Here is a 25,316-nt window from a genome sequence, read left to right as displayed (position 1 = left end):
AAAGCTCTTTCTGGGAACTGCTGTCTCTTCTGTCCAGTACACACAGACTTGCAAAATTCTAGATCTTCCAAATTCCCCCTCCCTTTCCTGCCTCTCTCCTCCAGCTGATAAATGTCCAGGAGTAACTGAGTACTTCTTCACTCCATTCCAAGCACAAGGAAGCTTCCGCAGTTGCTCACAGCCAGCTGTCACTGCACTCAGGAATTCAGAGAGCAAACGCACACGCCCCAAAGGCTGTGGGTGCAAGGTAAGTTTCAACTGAAAATGGAAACAATTGAGAAAATTCCTAGATTTTTTCTGTTAGCACTTATGTCTTAAATATGAACTTTTAGAAACAAACATTTTCTCCTCTAAGTTATCCTTTGCTGTACATGGTTGATGTGCAGTGGCTCAGCACGAAGTTGTTTCTGCTTTTCCCTCCACTGCTAGAAATATAAAGAGGGGTCGTAAATAATTCTGTCTGGTAGTACGTACTTCAAAATGCTAATGGCAGATGGGAAGAGACATGGAGGGTCAAGCCTGAAGTCACACACGTTTTATTGAGCATAATTTTTTGTAGACTGCAGCCTAGGTCTTCAGATGCATGGGATGTAGTTTAAGATATATTTCTCATTTGTTTAATGCAAGAGTCTTTCACTTCATGGCAACACTGACGGAATATGGAGAGGGAGGGATAAAAAGAAGAGGAACAAAAACAGACAGGTGGCCAAGGCAGTAGCACCTTCTATCTGCCATGTCTGAAGCTTGGACGCTTCTCAATTGGTTATTTTAAGGATGCTCGGCTCTGGGGGGTTCTCAGGCCCAAGGCATTCTGGGAACTAGTGGCCACAAAATAAGGCCAGGTATTATTAAACTGGCTGAACTACAGGGGCGGCGATTGGAAAAAAGAAGGCTCCAACTTAGATGGTGGTTGCCTTAAATAGTAATGACTAGGTAGTGGCAGTAACTTGGCTGCTGCCTCCGCTATGCCATCACCTGAGGCAACCACCTCATCCCAAGTGATGGGCAGGCCAGCTGTGGGGGTCACTGAAGTAGGAAGCAATGCTTAGCAGAACTCTGACTGGGTAAGGGGAAACCCACATGAGCTAATAACCTGCAATAAACTAAAAGGAGAAGGTGCAACGATCCTTTTACGTTGTAGGATGTATTTTGACTTTTATCCTCTATTACGGTTGTTCTGATTGGACTGAATTCAGATTCAGTTAGTTGCACTTGATTCCCACTGAAAATCAATAGAATTTAAAATTAAGCCATGATGAATTTGTCCCATTGATTTGTATGAGTCCTAATTTCAATTAATAATAGCTCGGTGGTTTAAGTATCTGGTTGTGGCCCCAGTGGGTTGGGAGTTTGATTCCTGACTGTGCCACCTGCGAGTACTGCCAGACTGTGTAGCCTTGGGAAAGCTGCAAAGTCCTAGGGTGCCTGCAGAAGAAGGAAACAGTCAACTACTTCTGAGTATTCTCTACCTGGAAAATCCTGTGTGGGGGGAGAGGAAGGGTCACCATTATTATTGTTGTTGGAGTAGTCATAGTGTTAGCACTAATTTTAATGATTTGGATATGAATTGTATGGAGAACTCTGAAGAGCACCAGTGCTTATGAAAAAGATTATACAGTATGCTCTATCTGTCTGTCTGTCTGTCTGTCTGTCTGAATGACAACCAACTAATGCTTCTTTAAAACAGTGGTCCCCAACCTTGGGCCTCCAGATGTTCTTGGACTACAACTCCCAGAAGCCTTCACCACCACCTCTGTTGGCCAGGATTTCTGGGAGCTTAAGTCCAAGAACATCTGGAGGCCCAAGGTTGGGGACCACTGCTTTAAAACACATCTTGGCCCTCTAGATGTTGCTAGACAGCAATTCCACCAACCCTAGCCAACAGCGTAGCCAGTGGTGAGAGGTGGAATGTGGGGAGATGCCAGCTAACAGCAGCTGGAGGGCTGTGATTCTCTGCTTTAAAATAGATTTAGGCAGGATGAACCTGTTGATGGCTGTTAATTACAATGGCCATATGCAACCTTCAGGTTTCAAGGCAGCTTGATGGCTAGGGGATTTGGGGATTTGTAGTCCTGAAAGCAATTGTTCCCAACTCTGAGCTATTTACTTGCACAAGGCATTGTTGCACCTTCATCCCATGCACTTCTGACACCAGTATCCATCTGCCTCTAGTGCCTTCCCTTGATATCTGCTAGTTAAAAAGTAAGGGTATCTACAGGGAATTTTGCCAGGGGCAGCAAAACGGAATAGTGGTATCCTAGCATCATTCTCTTAAAGATTTGACGTGGCACTACAACTTGTTCATGTACATTAAAACAATATTAAGTCGGGACTGGGTGATGGGACTACCTTACTAGCCGCATGAGCTGATTAAAAGGGGAAGGAGAAAAAAATTGCATGGTGGGATGAAAATCCTCTTTCTAACTTTTTCTGAAACTACTCTTATGTTTTAAAATGTACATATAAATGGTTCTATCACTGAGCAAGCAAGCATCTCCGTAATTGCTAAAGCTGGTTCAAATTCTTTCCTTGTAGATGCATCCTATCAAAACCTGTGCCATTGTTTTAAAAAAAGAAATGATCACTCCAGGCTTCTAGATGGGTTGATAAGGGAAGATTGAGAATAGTGTATAGATCAATAACAAAGAAAACATTACAGTTGCATTCTACAATATTTGCATGGGATCAGAAGGAATGTTCCATGTTCCCTCATCATGCTGCAAAAATGCTTAATAAATCCAAAGAGCATCAGACCAGAAATAGTCTTGCAAAACTCCTTTGCCAGAGCTGAGTGGATGTTTAAGATCCCAGCTCTCTGAAAGACGTGTGATGCATTTGTCCGGTCAGAACTCTTGAATAATCAGTGATTTCTGTAAAGCTGGATGGCAAGTTTTTATATGCAAGGCTGAAATTGAGCCTCTCTCCTGCTACATATGTAAATGTAATTGCTTTTGTGGAACTGAAAGCAGATGTGGTGGCACTGCGGGTTAAACCACAGAAGCCTCTGGGCTGCAAGGTCGGACGACCAGCCGTCGTAAGATCGAATCCACGCAACGGAGTGAGCTCCTGTCACTTCTCCCAGCTCCTGACAACCTAGCAGTTCGAAAGCATGTAAAAATGCGAGCAGATAAATAGGTACCACCTTGGTGGGAAGGTAATGGCATTCTGTGTGTAGTCGCGCTGGCCATTTGACCACAGAAACAGTCTTCAGACAAACGCTGTCTCTACGGCTTGGAAACAGGGATGAGCACCGCACCCTCGAGTCGGACATGACTGGACAAATTGTCAACGGGAACCTTTACCTTTACCTTAACTGAAAGCAGAAGAGAGATATTTGTCATTCCAGTGCGCATTCTTGCCAAGTTAGGTTTTGCATTTATGTTATTACAAACCCCACTGAAAAGAGGAAATGATTTGCTTTAATCCTGGTATGTGACAATACTTGCCAAATTAAACTTTTGTGTGGGGAACAGACTTGTTGTAGTTCTGGATTGCTATGTATCCCACAGCTCAGTAGTGGAGCCCCTGATGTTACAAAGGAGACCACAGATTCAGTCCTTGAGAACTGGCTAGGCTAGGGAAACAAAGGCTCCCACCTTGATGAGACATTGGAAATCTGTTATCACTTTGAAGAGACAGAAGAAAAACTAAATGGTTCAGAGGCAGCATCAAGCAGCTGCATACGATCTGAGCTTGCAATGTTTACAGTTTACGGAACCACCCTCTAGTCAACATGGCCACTGGTTAGCCCAAAAAGTGATTTTTCCAAGTTGATGCCATGTCTGTGGTTCAAGAAGAATCAAGGACCTCCTGTCAGAAGAGTACAGCTTTTAATTGTGCAGGGTTCCACCTGTGCATGCACTCATTTTGTCTTGCTCTATGTCTGTCTTTCTCTTGCCACACACACTATGTGCCCATGTGTGGGTCTATATAGTAGCTGAGACCACTGGGAGCAGCAACATGTTCACACAATACACCTAGCTGTCTAGGAATCGGGCTTATCTCCTTGACAAGAATCTTATTTGAAGGAAGGAATGAATTTCAACAAGAAAGAAAGGTACATATAGTATGCTGGGTTTTCCAGTAATATAGGAGGGGGAACTGGACATTCTTTCATGTGCCGTCTTTCCAGACAAATCCATAATTAAATGTGGAAGTGGTGGACAGTACTTACCACAGACTTCTGTTTCCAGGAATGTTGTGTCTTTTGAGCACTCAGTAATTACTGCATGCATTGGGCTTTACCAGAAGTTAAAATTCAGACTTGACCTGGAACAAAAGGGCACAGGCTATTTGTAGTTGTGCGGAAGGTAGATTTTCGGCAAATGCTTCAGTTTCTCCTCACTGCATGACAAAGAACTTATCAATATTACTTGCTCTTTGTAATTATTAGACAGAAGCCTTGTCCTCTTTACATCCTATAGCAATATGTGCCCTATGGCAATCCTTCACATTTGGGAGGCTTGTGCGGAATTTGGAGACGTTACTTTCTTGGACTACAAACCCCATGATCCCCTATTGTAGTCCATAATAGTGTTCTGTTCAAGTGCTAATGTTTATTTATTTGTTTTGTCATTTTCTGGTTATTCAGTGAGCCTAAGGAGCCAGCGCCCTCCACCTCCACCTCCTGGGTATGGTCTCCTCCCAAATATTCAACCATTCTAGACTCGCCCTGCTTCTTCTAGAAATACCTGTTGCCCAGGTGCTGACTTTTCTTGTTTCAGAGAGAGGCTGCCTTGTTTGTTGTCCATCCAAGGCCCAGCTACAGTGCCAATGTCTTGAGTCAGCTCTCATTGTTTCTACCCATCTGTGATTTGACAGACTGTGGCAGGGGAATGTTTTTGATCTGACAGCACAAGAGGCTACATTATGCCACACTTTGAGGCCTTGAGAGCTCATGAGCTTGTTATGGATGGAGAAGCTGGCATTTCCAGAAACAACAAAGCTAAGTAAGAAAAGGCTTTGCTGCTTGTGAGCACAAACACCTGCTCTCCTGAGGAGAAGTAGAGAAACAAAATTTAGTACAGTATTTTCTTATTCAAGCTCTTTCCCCAAAGAAACTAAGTAGGGGGAGACATTAATATCAAGTTTGATGCACTAAATCAGTGGCACATTTCAATGACTTATGGAATCAGAATTACAATTCCTGGTTTATAGTCAAGCTTTTCATTAAAAAACAACCCAACACCAACATACACACCAATATCTAGCCATTTTGTTTCTGAGATCATTAGAATAAACTAACCAATGCCTTCTCCCATGCAGAGAAACTGTCCTGAACATTGCTTGGAAAAGTGACCTTTGGAGGACCTTTGGAGACGACCCCACCAAGAATCCACCAGATAACAGGGCCACTTCCTTAAAAAAATAATTCACTTTTCTGAGCATTGTTCCAGACTGGCTGTTGATCTTAAAGTCAAATCACATATTAAGGAAAATGCGCATTTCCTGCTGCTATTATAACAGTTTCCTTCTGGGCACGTAATCTTTCCAAGTTCCACTCCTGGAACTTGCAAATGAAGGCCATCTTTGTCTCTCAGAGTACATGTGTTCTGTGCCATTAACTCACATCTGACTTATATAGCACTCTAATACTCTGGTTTCTCTTCAGATTGTATAATAAGGTTCTCAAGGTAAGTCACATGCATACGGGCCGGTTTGACCAGTGCCACATGCCCATGAGTTTCCATGACTTGACAGAACAGGGGTTCAAATCCAGATCTCCTGAGTCCCTCACTCTATCCACTATGCCACACTGGCTTAATCTCTCAAAGACAAGGAACAAAACAAAAGCAACTTGATTTTCCAACTGTGGAGTGAGACACACTCATTCCAGGATGCACATAGATCTGTAAGCTCTTGTTTTATTGGCATGCAAATGGTACCACCCAGTTTGGCCTGCATTTTGACATTAATGATAGGACAGTATCCTCCCCCTCTATTTAAGGGCAGCAGAAAAGCCTGGAGGCAAGGAAGGCTCTGTGATGCAGTATTATTCACCCAAGACAGCTGCCCTACAGAACATCTGAGGTTGGATCAAAAATATACAGACACAGGTGACCGCTTTTAATATTTTGGTGTTGCTTTTGTTTACCATTTTTTTAGTGTGGTCTTTGTTTGACCCTTTTTCGTATTTGCATACTCACTGTTGTTAGCTTTAAATATTATCTTTTGATAATGTCAACTGACTTGGGTCCTATTTAAGGAGAAAGGTAGAGTAAATAAATAAATAAATCCCAGTTAAATGAATCAGTTTTGTTCCCCATTTGCTCCATAGTACAGGGGTCTCCCTACTAATATGTGAAGAGTCCAGTGGCCTTGGACAGCTGATTTGAAATATTTCAAAATGGCACTGAATTCCTAGCTGGTTTTTTTTATCGTCGGCTCTTCCCTGCCAGACTGGAGGAAAGCTGCCTGTGAGTCTTTTGCTCGAGATGTTGAAATAACTTGATTGGCGTTGGCTGTTCTACACCGTGACTTTGGCAGCACATAATCTTTTTGTTGTGTGCCTTAGGCAGCAAAATATCTACAAATAACTTTTCCAAGGAAGACAGACTGTTTCACAACTTTTGGATACTGAATGGAGCAAGTGAGGCAGCTACACAAAAATAAGGGGAAAACAAGGAAGGAAGCTTGAGGTCGTGGCTACCAGGTTCCCCAGCATTACGTAATTTCCAATATTAACTTGAGTTAAGTACATTTCATTATTCTTTCCTTTCCTGTATCACATTTGAAATTTGTTATGCAATATTTCACACTGGTCAGTGCCAAGAACTTGCACACAATGTTTTTGTAGGCAGTTTACCAGAAGACTCTGGCACTAAAGACATAAATTGCAGTGTCCAGGAAAATCCCACTTACTGCTGAACTTGAGCCAGTGATGTTGTTTCAGCTACTGTGTAATACTCGAAATTACATTCTGCTATGGCCCAGGTCATCTAAGGCCTCTGCTATCAGCTGTAGTAGTGCCAGTAATTTTATTTTAATTTTTTTTTATTTATTAATAACAAAAATAGAACCTTAACACAACATCATAGACACAACAGAACATTACAAAGGAAACTAACGATACAAAACTTCAAAACAAATTCATCAAAAGTGTTCCCCACCTCACTGGGACCATTGGAGATAGACCCAATTTTCCTGCCTTCACCGAGTCCTCTTTCCCTTCCAGAATTGTAACAGTTCTTGTGAAAGGGCAATCCCCTTTCCCCTTTATTAACACATTATAAATTCCCCAGCACCAGTAATTTTCCTCCCTGTCAAGCTTTGCCGTCTGCAGTGAGCTCCATTTTCAACAAGTGCTGGACTCATGGCCAGATCTACCATTACGCAGAGAGAAGTACCTGTTTTGGACAGAAAATGCTGATGGCAGAGAATTGTGGTAAGGTAAAGGGAGGCAGAACTGTGTCCACTGCTCTGAGGTATAATGGCATCATCCATCACCATGTTGATGGAAGCTTCACCTGCCAGTTTGGTCAGTTTCTGTGCATGCAACAGAGGCTGTAGCCACTTGCGCTTTACCACAGGCAGAACAATAACTTGAGTCAGCCCTGAGGAGACAAGCACAACAAACTGAATAGACCCATGTTTACCATGTGGGTTAGAGGAGGTAGAGGCAGTCAATGGTGGCACAAAGGACTCTTGTCCGCAGAAGCTTGTGCCATAATAATTTACTTCACCCCTTAAGTGCCACCAGACTCTGCTGTTTTTGCCAGGATGAACTCACGAAACCGCTCCTCTGGAAACTGTCTTTGGTTCTTCTGAGTGTTTGTAGAAAACAAAAACTTGCAAAGCTTGGAACTATTGCATTGGAGGATCTGATGTCCATAATCCCCAGGCCTGCATGGTCATTGGTCTCAAGGAGAGTCCGAGATATAACTGTGTTGATCCACCTCAAACAACCAGTTGTTGCAGTCTTTCACTCCACCCCGAGCATTTTATTTATACAGTTAATGGGTCTTAGTAGCTCATTTGGGACTAAGCTGATGCAAAATAACCTATATAATAATAGAGATCCTATATTGTTTGTGTGTGTGTGGGGGGGTTTCCTGCTGCTACTGTGAGGATTGCAGCTTAGCTCAAAGGAAACCAGGAAGGCCAAGTGGGCTGGCACATAGCATCGATGTCTCTGCTATCCAAAGAGTCCTGGATCTCTATGCCTACGAGCCCTGGCTCTACTACCCCACTGCAATGTACACTGATGGCCATTGTAGTAGCTACAAAAACATAGCCTAAGTGAAGATGGTCCTCATGCGGTGCTACCAACATACAAACAAATGGTCAGTTAAGTAAGAAATTAAATAAATAAATAAATTTTAAGGGCTAAGTGGTAAATCACCTTGAGTCAACTAGAGAAGAATCATTGAATTAATGGGAATTGTGCTAAGAGCTGACTCACTAAAGTCCCACTGTCAATCCATAGCTGAAGTATCCCTCTCAGACCGCCACCAAATCTCTGCATAAAAACTTCCAATGAAGGTTGTCATCTTCCAACACAATCTGTTCCTCTGTTAAGCAGCTCTTGCCAACAGGAGGATCTTCCTAATGTTTAGCAATAATGTCTTTTGTTGTTACATAGTTTGAATTTTATAGCTCAGATCCTATTCTCTGGAGCAGCAAAACAAAACAGAACAATATTTTTAATAAGAGGCCTTCTACTTGTTTTCTATCCCTTAGAAGTCAACCGTCTATCTTCCTGTGGTTAAGGCAGTCTTTCCCACTCTCCATCAGCCCTCGCCAATCCACCCACTCAGACGCAGTTCTTTATGCCTAAAGCAGGCTCCACCCTTCAAACTTCGACCTTTTTATGGACTGGCATCCAATTACCTGAGCAATTGACTGGGCTGGATTAATGTTTGATACTTTTAAATTCTGAACAGTTTGACAACCCTGAAAATGCAAAGGAAATGACTCAACTTTTAAACCTGATCTTTATGCATTTTATGGGAACAGGTTGAGGTGAGTGAGATTTGCAGCTCTCTCAGTCGTTTGTTATGATTTAGACAACATTAAGCACATCTTTTTAGTCCTCCGTTTCATATGTCTGAAGAACCTCAGGGGCAGCTTTACTGTTCCCTTGATAAAAGGCAGAGATATGATGAGCAAAATACCTGTGCATTTGCTGCAGGAGGATTTATCACTCCTAACAACACGTTTTATCTTCTCTGTCAAAACACCCAGGCATAGGATCTTTGTGGCAAAAAATATTCTGCACACAGTAAAGAACCTGATTTCCTTTTAAAATAAATTACAGCGATATTGATTTGCTGCATTAGGATCTTCTTTGGCCCTTTGATTCTTTGTATTTGTTTGTATATCTCCATGAGGGGGAGCATAAGAGGACACTCATGTACCGTGTCAGATTTTTGTACCTGTTACATAAGCAACAACGTAGGGCCTCATGTAATGAGTAGTCTTTAAATACAGGAAAAGGAAAATAAAAGGTAAAGCCCAGAATCCCCTTGAGCCACATTGGCTACTGCAGCAGTGGGTGGGTGGGTGGGGAATTGGAAGTGGAATTGTGCAAAGAAATCTCTCACACCCTCCTGTGTCAGCGTAAGCTCCTCACATGGCAATGATGGCACTCTTCAACATCACAATGAAGTCTGCAGGCTTCCCAGTGTCTACAGAGCTCCATTGCATAGGAGCTCTGCAGATACTGCCTTCTGCTCCTCCACCTGCTGGCGAACAAGATCCTCGGCAAAATAAAATATGCACAAAAAACATGGAAAAACAGGTAGGTAAAGCTATGGGGCCTCTTAAACTTGACATAGTTTAGGGCCTCAGTATATCTTAATCCAGCCCTGGTCATGTAGTTCATGGCACACTATTTATTCATTTTAAGCAGGGCATACATCTCCCAGATGTAGCAACGCTGGAGAATGAAACAAAGCAAGAGTGCATATGAAATAAGAAGTAGGGAAAGTTAAGCTAGCAAACGTTTTTCGCCCCCATCCAAACTAGAGCCTTTACAGTAAAGTAAGGTTATGTACATATTGCGTACATTGTCAACGCCCCTTATAATTATGGATGAGCTATAAGGAAGATCTGTTTGATTACATAATCATTCACTGAAAATTCAAAAGGGATTTCTCCCCCTTTTTTAGGATGCAATTAAATCTCGTATCTTAAGAAATCATGTTACATGCATTCAGATATTTTTATGATCCTCCCCTAGACAGAGTGGATCAAACTCACAGTGTCTACATAAAAAGTGATGTGAAATGGCTTCGTACTTAGGAGGTAATCCTCCCTCCCTCCTGGTTTACCTGACTATTTAGTAGGATTGTGCTTGTTAAAACCTCTGCTTTGTCTCTTGACCCTGATTCTGGACTCCAACTCTGTTTCTACCTGTGCTTCCGCATACAAAGATCCTTAGACCTGCCTGTTTGGAAGCAAGACAAATGTGCCATCACGGTGCTAAAAGCTGATGAAGAACTAGGAGACCCTGCTGCCTATCCTTATTAAAGTTCAGCTATGGGAGGAATTTTTTTAAAAAGAGTGTCTTCAAAAGGAGGTCTGTTCCCCGAAAAATAAGATGCATAGACACCATACATAGGCTGGAATCTGCACCTGCTCAAAACAGTCCACATTTTCCCATTGCAGGCTGTAAACAGAGTGAATCTGTCATGACACTCCAATAATGAAGGCACCCATTGTTTGCCTTCAAAAGGCGTGACTGAATAAAGAGAAAGATTATCATGTCAAGGTTGAGACAGGTAGTTTCTTATGAATGCAGTAGTAAAAGTGTATTTCTTGATCGCTGGCTCCCAAATGAACTGGAACTAAGGTTCATAGGCCTACGGAAACCCATGCAGCTTATCTTGAGAGTTAAGTCCTACAGAATGTAATAGGTTATTTCACAGTAAACATATTCTTGGTCAATTTACTGTCCAAAAGCCCTAACAAGTGTTCTGCTGGTTGCAGAAAAAGGACTGGTCCAAGGCATTTGCCTTCTTGGGACCTGGGCATGATGGTGTTCCACAAATGCCTTGTACAGAAATCACCGGTTGATGGGACTGTGACTTCCCATCACATCTGAGGGCAACAAGCTACTAAAGTTGACCCAAGAGGCAGAAAATCCCCCAAAGCACCTCTTCTTCAGAGTCAAAATGCAGTTTATAATAAATTAAATAGGCCACAGTCTGTTGCAAAACACCTCACCTCTATTCAATGTTCAAGTGAGCCAAGCCCAATCTGCTCTGTGTAGCAATTGCCTCTCCAAGCCAAATACAGAACCATGGAACACGTGACTGTCCAGATGTTATCAAAGTGCATTTCAACATAATCCCCAACAACCTGGCCAACAATGAGATATGATGGAAGAAAGCATTTGAAAACATTTGGAGAGCCAGAGGTTCCCACTCCTAGCTTTATGGGAAGGCACTGGTCAGGCTATTCAAGACTAAGGGTGGGGGAGTTCCTCACCACATGTTATTTCAGTGAAACTCCCATTAGCCCTGCTGACATCAGTCCAACAACAACTGAAAGATTACCGCATTTTTCACACCATAAGACGCACTTTTTCCCCACAAAACAGGGGGGTGGAAAGTCTGTGCGTCTTATGGAGCGAAGAAAACAGATTATATTTTCCTGTTTTCTTCTCCTAAAAAAGGTGCGTCTTATGGAAAGGTGTGTCTTATGGAGCGAAAAATACGGTACATGTTGCCCATCCCTCTTCTTATTTATTTATTTATTTATTTATTTATTTTATTTTATTTTATTTCTATCCCGCCTATCTGGTCATACTAGACCACTCTAGGCGGCTTACAATTGGAGCAACAATAAAATTATTAAAAACATTACAAATAGACAAAAATGGAAATCAAAGAATATAAAAGAAAAATTGCCAATCTTCTTCAATTCAGATCCTCACCCACTGTTTGGTAACACCTCCTAGAATCACAGAATTGCAGGCTTGGAAGGAACCCCAGGGCTCATGTAGTCCAACCCCCCATGCAAGAAATCCCCAATGTTTACCTTAACTCAAATCACATCCTGTTCTTCTCCAGTCTTTGACTTTCACAGACTCATGTCACAATACTTAAAGCACGGTGGTCATTTTCCAGAGGTGAGGGGGTGGCACATGCCCGCCTCTTGCTCTTTCAGAGTTGTCTCCAATTCTGCGCTCCCTCGATGCCAAACTAATATCTGGGCCCAAAGCAGACTAAAATATGGTGTAATTTCCTCTGTACACCCTAGAGAGTACAAGGGGCCTTTTATCTTTAAAATGTTAATATTGGGGGCAAGAAAGATACCTGATTTTTAGGGGATCTACTGCAGGGAGGGGGCAGCCTAATATGTTTTGCAGTCTGAAGTAAAAGACAAGATGGCATCCTCTCCCTCCTGTGTACAGTTGCTGAGTGAACGATCTTATTTCAACCCTGATAATAGAGATAAAGTCCTCCACCACACTAGAGGGCAGCAGACTACTTGCAAAGGTCAAATGTACATTACAGACAGCTCTGTCCTCCCACAAAAGGGAATGGCAAGCTCAAAGAGAACAGCAACATGGTCACCACTCTGCTTCCTAGTATTTACGTCTCACTCTGCTTAATAGCCAGGCTAGCCCTGGTCCTGGGTTTATCAAAGTATATATTTACTCCCTGGGTGTTGCATTCAATTCTGCTTGTATTCCAATTTTGTTGGGGAACAGGAAAGTGACAGAACTATCATTAAACCTAAGAAAAATACAATGTACAGTAAACACGGCTTCATTTATTTATTGCATTTCTATTGTGTTTATTCCCCATAAGAAAACCCAATATATTTCTTTGGTGTTCTATTTCCCTAGCTAGATAAGGCTACCAATAGATAAACTGCAGAACTGTAGTTACAAAATAAAGCGTTGCTGCCATCTAGTGGTAAAATATGCTTTCAACAACATTCTCAAACCTCCCTTCTAAATTTAATCTCACCAAGGTACTGCCAATCTGGTGCTGGCTGGGAACACTGGTAGTCTAACACTGTCGTTCTCAAACTGGAGTTCCTAGATGTTCTTGGACTGCAATTCCCAGAAGCCTTCACCACTTGCTGTGCTGGCCAGGATTTCTGGGAGTTGCAGTCCAAGAACATCTGGGGACCCTAGTTACACGGGGAACATTGCTAACTGAAGATATTCTATGTGTCATGCCCACATATATGCTCACAATAACAGTGTATCGAAGATGACAAACAAGGAGGAAATGTCCACCAGACAGTGTGGACTCCAACTCCCAGAATCCTCAACCCCCATGGACAACGTTCAGTGATGATCGGAGAGAATGTCGAAAATGTCTGGAGAGACAGACATTGAGAACCAATCAACTGGAGGAAGGCATTAGCAGCCTTATGGCAATATAAAGGTTTGCAGGAGCACAAGAAACAGCTGGTAATGGTGGGGATCTAAGCAAAGGGGCCTCCTACCAGAAAAAGGGAACCCGACCCATTGAAGATTGAGCATGTTTAGCTCCCATTCTGTGTTGCCAGTTTGGGACTTCAGAATGGAAAATCCAGGTTGGTAGAGATGGTTCCTCCAGAACAAGAACACTCCTTGCTGCATCATTGAACACAAGGCCCATTCTTATTCATTCATTTGTACATCACTCTGGCCGAAATCCTGTTCCATATAAGGCTAGCTATGCCATCAGCCACAGTGATTTTTTAAAAAATAAACAGTTCTGATCCCCCTGAAAAGTCCTGAGGTTCCCTTGGGATCCGTTTCATTATAAAGACTTCCTCATCTCATGCCACCCAATGGCTTCCCTACAATGAAAGGGATCCCAAGGAAAGTCTCAGGACCTTCCAGGTAGGACAATTGGAAACTTCTAATTTTTGTAAAACTACCATGGCTGCTGATGTTGTCAGCCTTATGGTGGTGTAAGTCCCCTTGCTGGATTTTAGCCTCTGTGCATTACATTCCGTGTGGTCTTATGAGCTAGAAAGGTGTGGAATGCAAATTTCAGCCTAAATCCAATGCCTAGTTCCAACCTAGGTAAATCTACTGTATCACTTGGAGCATCGACTTTCTTTTCAGCAAGTTATCCAATGGACTTACTCTAGCTGAGATGGGTAGAGATTTAGGCCTCTGTATAGAACCGCAAACCTAATTCTCAATGCATTTTAAGCAGAACTGTTATGGATTATGGACTGTTACAGATCAGACATACCTGTAAAACAGCTGGTTATTTCCGTCATGTCCTTATAAAACTCATAGAATTTTGTACTCCTTTATTTCAGCCATACTTTTTAAAAAACACCAAAAAAAAATCTCCCTTTGGATGAAACTATCTGCTTTATGGGTTTGCATATATTTTTTGAACCTTCAGGGAGAAAAGAAGCTGAGTGGACTCAAATAAAAGGTGTACATATAATAAGTCCACATCTTTGGAAATAAATGAGATTCCCCAAACACCGATAAAAAGCTTGTAAACTTGAATCATGTTTCCCAAGACTGGAGTTTCACATGAATATTACCTTCCTCAAAAATAAAACCCATTCATCGGGTGACAAGTGAGGTGTGCAGGGGGATTTTTTTAAAAATGACATCACAGAACAACATGTCAGATAACACATGTATCCCTTGTGTTTTGTGCCTAATCCCAACAGTGCCTGCAGAAGGGAACTGCACAATTTATTTTGTTTGGAATCTCCAGAGACACGACTCAGATCATCAAACGGTTTTTCCTAGCATGACAGAAGTCTGCTAGTGTACTTCAGTCTTGTACGCTACAGAGAGTGAACTCAAATCATGAGATGACACTGCCTAATTCTCCCAACAAACAATATCCTCTGGGAGGTCTAACTTCATGTCGTTTAAGTTAACTTTTCAGAATTATCTACTGTACTGAAGTGAATCAAATATTTACAAACAGTAGTCCATGAAATATTAACTAATCTTGGCAACAGACAAACTTCTAACAGCCAGCCGAGAACCCAAGCCCGAACGGCTAGAGCCTAAAAAGCAGGGTGGATAAAAATCAATGCATTTTTAAAAATCAAATTGATTTAAGTCATGATTTTAAAATATATATATTTTTAATTTTTAATATTTTTAAAATTGAAATTGAAAAAAATCCCATTTTTAAAATTTAAATCGATTTGAGTTAAATCAAATCCACCTTGTCAAAAAGTAATCTTTTCAAACAACTCTTTAGTTAAAAACAGAAACATATGCATGGCTGTCATACAATTTTTTTAGTTGTGATGTGTATTTGTAGAAAAGAGCTATTTTTATGAGAAGTCTCAACATTCCATCAATATACATTTTGAATGGTTTTTTCCCCCTAAATAAGCAAATGGACAAGTCCTAGCAAGATGAATACATAGCCTCTTTTTAGATAGCCAACTGGGAGCTTCTCTCTGGTGAAATACAAATAGCTACGTTCAGCATGGTCTTGCAACACAATGTGGACCTTGGGGTAAATCAATGCACACACGGCATCAAGGAAGGACTGGGGTTGATGTCTTGGGCCCCATTCAGTAAAACAAGCAGCAAAGCATCTGTAATGCAAAAAGCCTGACACATTTTAAAGGAAGCAAAGCAATTATACTCTCCCATCTAAACAAAGAATAGGCAACGGGCAATCCATAGTGCAATCTCAGCCTAATTTCAAAAGCTTTGGACAAATAACCACTTTGAGACTGCAAGGATAGTCCATCCTAGAGAAAAAGAGAGAAAAATTGTGCTCATCAGCACTTGGTCCCAATCCCATCCATAGCTGTCATCAATTCCTGCTCATCATTTGACATATTACCCTTGAGGACATGTCAGCCTTGACATTGAAGAACTGCCCACTCTGTTCTAAAGTTCCCATCCACTAGTAAGATCATTAAATGCAAATTATCCAATTGCTCCCATCCTTAGCCAGCTGGGCATAGACAAACACAATCTCTTAGCTCCTGCTACTTCTAACCCCCCAGTAGTGGTGACTGTCTGCCAACTACCATATTTTTCGCACCATAAGACGCACTTTCCCCCCACAAAACAGGGGGGTGGAAAGTTTCTTCTTATGGAGCGAAGAAAACAGATAATATTTTCCTGTTTTCTTCTCCTAAAAAATTGGTGCGTCTTATGGAAAGGTGCGTCTTATGGAGCGAAAAATACGGTATGTGATAACAGCAAGCCCATCAAGTCAAACTTGGCTGAGGGGGAAACAATGAATTTTCTCCTAGCAACTTCATTCTATTCTGCTTGATATGCCTTTCTTTACAAACGTTACTTCCGCTCCATTTTCAGTTAAGAGATATTTCTCCCTTTCATTTTCTGTCTGAGAGCAATCCAAAGGCAAAGTTCCTCACTAAGATAAACGGTATGTACACCTAGTGGTCATCTGCCATGCAACTTAGCCTACATCGTTTATAAGGCACATAGGTTATCTGCAGTAGTTCTCAATAGCTCTGTGTTTCAGGTATCTGGCTGTGGAGCAAGATGTTGGGACTTTGATTCCCTATTGTGCCTCCTGGGAGAAAAGCCAACCTATGTGGCCTTGGGCAAGCTGCACAGTTCCAGGGCACCCCTAGAAGAAGGGGAGGGTAAACCACTTCTGAGTATTCTCTACCTTGAAAACCCTGGAAAGGGTCGGCATAGCTCAGAATTGACTTTATGGCACATAATTATTTATTATTAAGTTCTCTGCATTCTAGCAAATGTGACATACTAGACATCTGTACTAAGAAGTCAGTCCCAATGAGTTCAGTTGGGTTTATTCCTAGGTAAGAAAGTTGCAATTTTACTGTCAGATCTGTATTTTTGCTCTTCCTATGTGATAGGATGAGGCCAAGAATATTCTCTCCCCCCACACACACACATGGAGGTGGGTGTGATACCAATGAACGCTGAATGCATTCGAATTTATTGATAATTAGACTGAAATATTTTCTTTATGCATACATAATTTTTATTTAAATTTGCAACATCTTACATATTCTCAGGCATCCGGCATATCTGTTCATCATGGAGAAGGCCAAGACAATGGTTCCACTTGCTTCCGATTTACCCATGAAGAAAGAGACAGTATGCATTTTCGGAACAGGAGATTTTGGCAGATCTTTAGGATACAGGCTGATGCAATGTGGCTACTCGGTAGTATATGGAAGCCGAAGTCCTCAGGTGTCTGGACTGGTCCCTCAAGGAGCCACAGTGCTGTCTCATGCAGAAGCTGCAGAAATGTCTGATATCATCATTATCGCTGTCCACAGAGCACATTACAGCTTTCTTGAGAGCCTACAGGAAATTCTACGTGGAAAGGTTCTAGTGGATGTCAGCAACAACCTCAAAATAAACCAGTATCCAGAATCCAATGCTGAATACCTTGCCCAGATGATGCCAAACAGTAAAGTGGTAAAAGCATTTAACACTGTCTCAGCATGGTCTCTGCAGTCAGGTGGCTTGGATGCAAGCAGACAGGTAAGGAGATCTGCTGCTTTCCCCTTGGAAAATATAATGATAATCCATTATTATTGCATGTGTCTATCCCGCCCTCTCTCGTGAAAGCCTGGGGCATTCATAATACATTTCATCACTAATTTAAAACCTGTCTGCTTACTCTAGAGGAGGCCCAGTATTCATGGCTTGCTGTTTCATCTACTGGGCTACCAGATCGACTTTAATTTTGCTGCACTGTTCTTGAATGTACATGTCCTGGAAAACTCCAGGTTCAGAGCGGGATGTAAACATTTTAATTCTTCCTCTTATTGTTGTTGTTCTCCTACTGAAGGTCAGACGCCAGCATGCCTACGCTGAGTTAGGATATACAAGCTCTAAACAATGATGCTGTGTTGTATCCAGTCCAGTACCCAGAGTTCTTCAGCTAATTAAGTTTTTCTACTTTCTATACTTCTTTATTCATTTATTTTTCCTTAACTTTTTTCTTTTTTTTGCATTTTGTAGGTTTTAGGATTTCCTGGTATTTATTCATTCATCTTAGTACTTATTTGTCAGTTACTCTCTTGATCAAAAAATCCTTATTATTTTCTAATAAATGCACATTTCATATGCTTTTTTAAAAATAGTAGGTGTGTTGAAGACCATGAGTCCATGCCATACGATGGAACTGAGACTATGTAGCACTGGACAATGCCCATTCTTAAAGCCAATTGAAAGTTTTTGTTGCGTACTACATTCTTTATATTTATTTCCTGGGCAAAAGATGGCAACATATAATGAGAAACAAAGGCTAAGATATAAGTTCAATTCCATTTTTCTTGCTCTGTTTATTGTGTTTTAGAAAATGTTAATCTACCCTTCATATGATTAAAACAGACCATAAAACAAAACTTACTAAAGCACATCACGATGGTAGCAAATAAACCCATCAAAGACAACACAACAAGGAAAATGTCACCCTACATAAGCTTTTTGAGCTGATGCTAAAAACTCTTGCAAAATTAGCACTGCTTGTGCCTCTTATTTTCCTTCTCTGTATTTGAAAGAGGTGTCTTTAAAAACAGCTTATTGCATGATAAAAGTGTTCCAGACTCTTTAACCCTTGGCGGCTATGCTAAAAGCGTATCTATATGTCTTCCCAAAAACGACCCTTCAAATACAAGGAACGACATTTCCATCATAGCCAGGATGACCATGCTGGTTGGGAATAATGGGAATTGTATTCCAACGCCACTGGGAAGGCTAGTCTAAAAGTCTTTTTTGTTTTATCTAATGCTCCAAAGCACTGCTAAGAAAGGGAAACATTTTCAACAGCAGAGATAATTTAAAACTATGGAAATAAGTAGTAGGGGTTTTTTCTCACTGAAATCTACACATCACTGCCTTGGCCAGCATCGTATTTAGCCAAAATCTGAACCATATTTCACCCTTCTAAAAACATTTTTTAAATGATTGCCATCCCTTGCAAGAGATAAGTGGGTTGGACAGCACGATTCAAGCACCGTCTCTTGCTGAAGTCAGCAATACTGAAAGCAAACATTTACAACAAAGGGAAAAAAATACACAACACTTTACCTTTTTGTATTTTTACAGGTCTTTGTATGTGGAGATGACAACAAGTCAAAAGAAAAGGTGATGGAGGTTGTTCGGAGCCTCGGTCTTACTCCGCTGGATAAGGGTTCTCTCTTAGCAGCAAAAGAAATTGAGAACTACCCTTTGCAACTTTTCCCAATGTGGAAATACCCCATTTATCTCTCCCTTGGTCTCAGTTTGTTCATCTTCATCTACTCAGTGATCCGTGATGTGGTCTACAATCATGTTGAGAAAAACAAAGATTTTGCTTTTTTCATTGTCATCAGCATCCCAAATCGGATTTGCCCTGTTGTCGCACTCATCCTTCTCGCTTTGGTGTACCTGCCTGGGATCTTTGCTGCCATCCTCCAGTTATATAGAGGGACTAAATACAGTCGCTTCCCAGATTGGCTAGACCAGTGGATGCTCTGCAGGAAACAACTTGGTTTGGTGGCCTTGGCATATGCTTTCCTACATGTTTTGTACACCCTTGTCATCCCTATTCGGTATTATGTGAGATGGAAGATGAACTCCTACGTCCTTCAGCAGGTAAGTTGGTATGATGCTCTTTCTTCTCCCAGTTCACCAGCAACCTTGAAAGCTTTAAAAACCCTGAAGGGGCGAAGTGTCACATTCCCAGGGGGGTTCAACAGGCAAAAGTCCAAAGCCAAAACACAAACTGTAGTCAGAGTCCAAAGTCAAAGGTCCAGAGAGCAAGGTCCAAGATAAGCAGGAGCGTGGATGCAAGCCAGAGTGTTGACTTGTGGCTTCCACAAACTTCCAAGCCTCTGGGTGCAGATTTTATAGCAGCAGTCATCTAAACACCTCATCCTGCTAAAACTCAGGGCTGGTCGACCTGACATTCCTATGGGAAGCATTCATGCGATCCTCATGAATTTTTGCCGAAGTGTAGCCCTTACCCTGGCTACTGGGGGAGGAGAATCTGGTGGTGATTCAGCTGTCCGTGCTTCTAATTGCCCAGCATTTTCCTCAGCTGTAATTAACCCCTCAGATTCCAGATCTTCTTCGGCTGAACTCATGACATGTAGGATGAAAGGGAAGGCTGTGAAATTATCAGAAATATATATGGGCTCAAGGCTCAATACCGCTACGCTTAATCCACCTCTGGTGCTCCCATGCAGGAAACATCCAAGGAGGAATGAGGGAGACATCCCAAACAACATAACAGGATTGATCAGCTCATAATCCCAGTTCTGATGGTATCACTGGGAGTACACCAGGGTCTAAAACCTTTTCCAGGATGTTCACCCCTGTTTCAGGGTCTGTGTCAATGAAACTATGAAAAACAGGAGATGGAATTGGATCCAGTTCAGATGCACCTGTTCAGTGGTGATGACAAATCACAGAAACAAATGGATTTCTTCTTGTAGAGAAGTGCAGTGGTTCCTACCTTTGGTTACCCAGATGTTCTTCGATTAAAACTCCCAGAAGCCTATACTACCAGCTGTGCTTGCAAGGGCTTCTGGGAATTGCATTCTGAGAACATCTGGGGAGTCCGAGAGTGGACTCCAAACTTTGTGGAATTCCCACAGTTGGAACAGATATACAGTACCTCCTGAATATCTGTGTCTCCTGCAGTTCTTAAAGGTAGTCAAGCACAGGGAAGAGAGATGATAGCAAAAAGATAGTTTTTTAAAAAGGGAATCTTTGGTGAGGTTGCACAAAATAGGACAATTTGACAAAAGTGTTTCTGAGTGGGAGGTGAATTTTGGGTTTGTGGGGCTTTCATGATGCTCTTCTGCCAAGTGACTTGTATAATAGGCAAACGTTTCACATAATATAAGAAAAACTCCCCATGTTTGAGAAGTGAGGGGAGGGCAATTGTGAAGGAGGAAAAGAGAGAGCAGATGCAGACAGAAAAAGCCATGAGGTGATGAGGGAAACCAAAGGATTTCCAGTGTAGTAATTGGATAAATAAATCATTAATTCTAATCAATGCAACTTCTCTGTTATCACAGCAAATATGAGAGGCATGTACAAAAATTGTCCAAAGCCCTTGAATAATACCTGACACAAAGCGGAACAGATAATGACAGCCAGTGTGCTGTAGTCTTGGACTCAGACTTGAGAAATTCAGGATCAAGTCTCCACTGAGCCAAGAAACTCACTCGGTGACAATAAGCCAGTCACTCTCCACCTCTCTAAGCCTGATGTACTCCACAAAGTTGCTAAGGAAGAGGGCTATGTGTGTTACCCTGAGTTCACCAGAAGAATGATGGGATATTTAATGCATTTATGCCTTTTAAATACTGCCTATTAAAAATAACGGGCTTTCTCCCCTCTCCCTTTAAGGCTTTTAACAACAGAACAGATCCACTGAATATCTCGGGGGCCTGGCATAGTGATGCTTACCTTGCTTTAGGTATCTTGGGCTTTTTTTTCTTTGTCCTGCTGGGAATAACATCCTTGCCCTCCGTCAGCAACAGTGTCAACTGGAGAGAGTTTCGATTTGTACAGGTAAGAGATCATGAACTAGCAAAGTGGTTAAAGAAACAGCCCTGTTCCTCACCTGCAACATCTTCCTGACTCAGAAATAAGACCCATCAAATAACGCAATTCTTCCTTTCAAGTATTCTGGCTCAAATTGTTAGAAGGAACACAGTCTTGCTCTCCTGCTTTACCTTACTAGGCACCATAAATGATGACAACAAAGGGGATATTCACAATTTTTGGTCATTCACTATGGCAGGACTTGAGCAATTTTTTTGGACTACAGCTCCCAGGATCCACCACCAGCATGCTATTGGTCATGGTGGCTGTGGAGTCTGGGAGTTGATAGTCCAAAAACCTTAACATGGCCAGGATCTGCACTGAGGTAACATTCAAAGATGCTCTTTCCAGGTTTGCTCACTTTGAGGTATTAGACTACCTGCTCCAACAATGAGGTCCTTCTCTGTAGTTTCTTCACGAACAGTCTTTGCAATTAATCCATTTCTGTTTCTTCCTCGTTTTTTTCCTGTATTTTCTCCTGCTTGCCACTTGTGATAGTTTTTCATTAGTTGGGTGAACTTTAAAATCACAGACTCACAGAGTTGGAAGATACTCCAAGGGCCATCAAGTCCAACCCTCCACCAATGCAAAAGCATCTGTAACAAGTGGCCATCTACCTGCAGATTTTAAAATGCCCAATGAAGGAGAGTCCACCACACTCCAAGGCAGTCTGTGCCGTTGGGGAACAGCTCTTACTGCCAAGAGGTTCTTCCTAAAACTTAAACAAAATCTCCTCTCTCATAATTTGAATCCATTTGGATATTACCCTCCTTTTTCACCTTCTAGATGACAGGCCTCCAAATACTAAAAATGGCTAACATATCACCTCTCAGCCTTCTGTCCTGCAGCTTAAATATACCCACCTCCCTTGGCCCTTCTTCATAAGGTTTGGTTGCCCTGGAACCTTGTTGTCATTGTTACCTGCCATCGAGTTGCCTCTGACTTCTGGCGACCAAGGCTGTGGCTTCCTTTAGGGACTCAAATCATATATTTTAGCCATATAATATGTTTTATGAACTGGTTGCTAAGATATGCTGCATATTAAATCTTCAGTTCATCTCAGTCTTCCACTGTCTTGTTCCCTGCAGGTGCTGGCTGGCAATTGCACACAATACAGTGGTGCCTCGCTTAACGGCAAAAATCCGTTCCAGGAAAATGGCCGTTAAGCGAAAACATCGTAAAGCGGGGGGAAAAAACCCATTGAAATGCATTGAAATCCGTTCAATGTGTTCCAACGGGGTAAAAACTCATAGTGCAGCGAAGATCCTCCATAGGGTGGCCATTTTCGCTGCCTGTACAGCAAGGAATCCGTCCCTAAACACAGCGGGGAGCCATTTTAATCACCCAGCGGCCATTTTGAAACCGCCGATCAGCTGTTCGGAAAACGTCATTTTGCGAAGAATCGGTTCCCGAAGCAGGGAACCGATCATCGCAAAGCGAAATTTCCCCATTCAGACCATTGTTTTGCGATCGCAATTGCGATTTCAAAAAGATCAATGTTAAGCGGGTTCGTCATAATGCGAGGCAATCGTAAAGCGAGGCACCACTGTATACTATTAAGTTCCCACTGAAGAGAAGGTCCCACCGCACAAGTAACGCAGGCTCATGCTCCAAAACCTGATATTTGCCTGTACAGTTTCTCTACTGGTGGGGCTTCATAGTCAGCAGGATACTGGCCTATTTCTTTATCACATTTCTATCCAGTCTTTCCTCCAAGACAAAGCAAGACTTTGTGAGGTAGGCTCAGGTGGAAAATATGGCTGTTCCAAAAGTCATCGCCACAGCTTTAGTGTTCAATGGTGATTCAAACCAAGGTCTTCCTTGTCCCCAGCATAAAATTTTAACCACTACAACATGCTGGCTCATCGCCTTGAGTATCAAGTTGGATTAGTGCATTACAACTGCAACTAGAGGAAGTTAATTTGTAACAGAAGCAGAACTGTGGAATGCTCTTTACATACCACACGACAACTCCTGAAATAGTTTAGAGAAGTCACTGTTTATATGATGATCTTGTCTTCTCTCTCCTTCTTCCCACAGTCTTATCTGGGCTACCTCACATTGGCTTTGTGCACCGCCCACACGCTGGGCTATGGTGGAAAGAGGTTTCTGAATGCCGGCACATATCCATGGTTTCTTCCTGCCGTTTATATCTTCTCTCTCATTGTCCCCTGCATTGTGTTGGTCATGAAGTTTTTCCTCATATTTCCCTGCGTAGACAGGCCACTGACAGCAATTCGACAGGGTTGGGAGAGGAAACCCAAATGCATAAGCCAGTCAAACAACAATGAACATGCTAGAGAAACATCAGCTGTCTAATCTTTCAGCAATGTACATCAAAGGAAGTTCTTGCACATACATAAACATGAAAGCACCAGAAAGTAGCCCCTTGCAAACTGACAAATCTTATTGGGCATAAGCTTTTGTGGACTTCAGAGCACTTGATCAGATGCTTGGTTTGTGTGCATGTATGCACATCATGTGCATATGTACATAAGCATGCACATGTGGCCAATAGTAAATACTGCATTACTAGTACAGTATAAGAGTAAGAAACTGAGACCACCAAAAATTGTTTTGTAAAAAAACACACTAAATCATTCTAGGAGAAAGACCGACAATTCTTGGCAACAATTCACCAGTGTTCAGTTTCTTTAGTTTCTACAGAAATCTTTTTTGTTATTGTTGTTTGTTTTCACAGTGAAAGAAACAATTGTAGTCTATTTCCTATTTCTACAGAAAAACAAGGAAACCTATATTTTTATGACATCACAAAAGATTATATTAGCCTACATTTAGTTGCCAGTCCCACTTAGAGTCAATCCATTGAATTAACTGTTGAATGACAAGTCAACACTTATGGAAATTGCACACTTGGGACTACCAGTTGGATTGAGGCCCAATGACTATGGATACATTTATAGTCTGTGTCACAAGTCATTTTGAATCATGGCTTCTGCTCCTCATCTGAGCCTTTTCAAATGCATATTCTTCCTGTAACTGTAGAGGCGGTCCAAGTATTTCAGAAATGGCTATGGCCTCCCTGGTCATGTGTAAACACTGTGAGATAGGAACTTCTTCAACAACATAAGGGACAATCTGTACACGGATTACACACAGTTGCTTATAGGAACACTCTCTCCAAGAAGGATTTTTTCCCATTTTGAGGCCCATCATGGTTTTCTGCAGAGTCTGGCTGTATTCTTAATCCATCAGAATCCTTTTCCTATAAATACACAACTGCTGGACTTTGCTATTCAGGACTAATGCAAACTGCAGCCATGACTAGGAAAGAGAGCACTTAGATGGACACAGGAAACAAGAAGTATATCCCTCTCAAGACTATTCCTGTGGGTTGACTATTAAGAATGTGGTAGATCCCCTTGATTAAATCATACCCCAGGTCCATTGAGCATTACCAATCTCTGCCTGACAGTGGTTCATCTACAGTTTCAGGAAGAATTGTTTCATAGCCGTTACCTAAAGAAGCTAGGAACTTGACCTGATAATGTCTGCTTCCAAAGTATATACTTTTCCACTAAACTACTCTCCCTTCTGCACGTAGTACCTGGTATTCTCTGGTGGTTGCCCATTCTAAGTACTAAACCAGCTCAGCTATCTAACAGAGAAGAGTCAGGAGCTTCTGATTACTCATAAGGCAAATCCATAACAGGCAATTGTTACTCAAGCTTCCTGAAACATAATAATGTCAATTACTACTTATTGTTGTACTGTATTTTCTACCATATTTGAGGAAATAAATCTCTTTGTGTAAATACAGAATCTCTATGTATAAACACTGTTCATCAACATTTATATGCTGTGTATTTTTATTGCAATAAAGGCAATCTGTTTTAAGAAATAA

General features: G+C 41.7%; 1 protein-coding gene across 2 annotated transcripts; it reads left to right on the top strand.

The window, feature by feature from the left end:
* Positions 1 to 25,316, top strand: STEAP4 (STEAP4 metalloreductase). 2 transcript variants are annotated; one of them, XM_020785204.3, is made up of 6 exons: positions 116 to 247; positions 5,948 to 6,056; positions 16,915 to 17,389; positions 18,962 to 19,489; positions 21,254 to 21,418; positions 23,492 to 25,316. In XM_020785204.3, exons 3-6 carry the CDS (start codon positions 16,937 to 16,939, stop codon positions 23,768 to 23,770), a joined length of 1,425 nt encoding a protein of 474 aa, XP_020640863.3. In that variant the 5' UTR covers positions 116 to 247; positions 5,948 to 6,056; positions 16,915 to 16,936; the 3' UTR covers positions 23,771 to 25,316. The 2 variants fall into 2 exon arrangements, with proteins under 2 accessions (XP_020640862.3, XP_020640863.3); XM_020785203.3 differs by lacking the exon at positions 5,948 to 6,056 and having other exon boundaries at positions 1 to 247.

The sequence above is a fragment of the Pogona vitticeps genome, chromosome 6 (assembly GCF_051106095.1).
Source record: "Pogona vitticeps strain Pit_001003342236 chromosome 6, PviZW2.1, whole genome shotgun sequence".
In the NCBI taxonomy this organism is placed as follows: Eukaryota; Metazoa; Chordata; class Lepidosauria; order Squamata; family Agamidae; genus Pogona; species Pogona vitticeps.
The sequence above is the reverse complement of the archived record's forward strand: the minus strand, read 5'-3'. Positions and strand labels throughout refer to the sequence as shown.

Excerpts from the sequence above, each read along its gene's own strand:
- STEAP4 (XM_020785203.3), top strand. The coding sequence starts at position 16,937 with ATGGAGAAGGCCAAGACAATGGTTCCACTTGCTTCCGATTTACCCATG. Across the intron at positions 19,490-21,253 it reads ACTCCTACGTCCTTCAGCAG|GCTTTTAACAACAGAACAGA; the intron begins GTAAGTTGGTAT and ends TCTCCCTTTAAG. Across the intron at positions 21,419-23,491 it reads GAGAGTTTCGATTTGTACAG|TCTTATCTGGGCTACCTCAC; the intron begins GTAAGAGATCAT and ends TTCTTCCCACAG.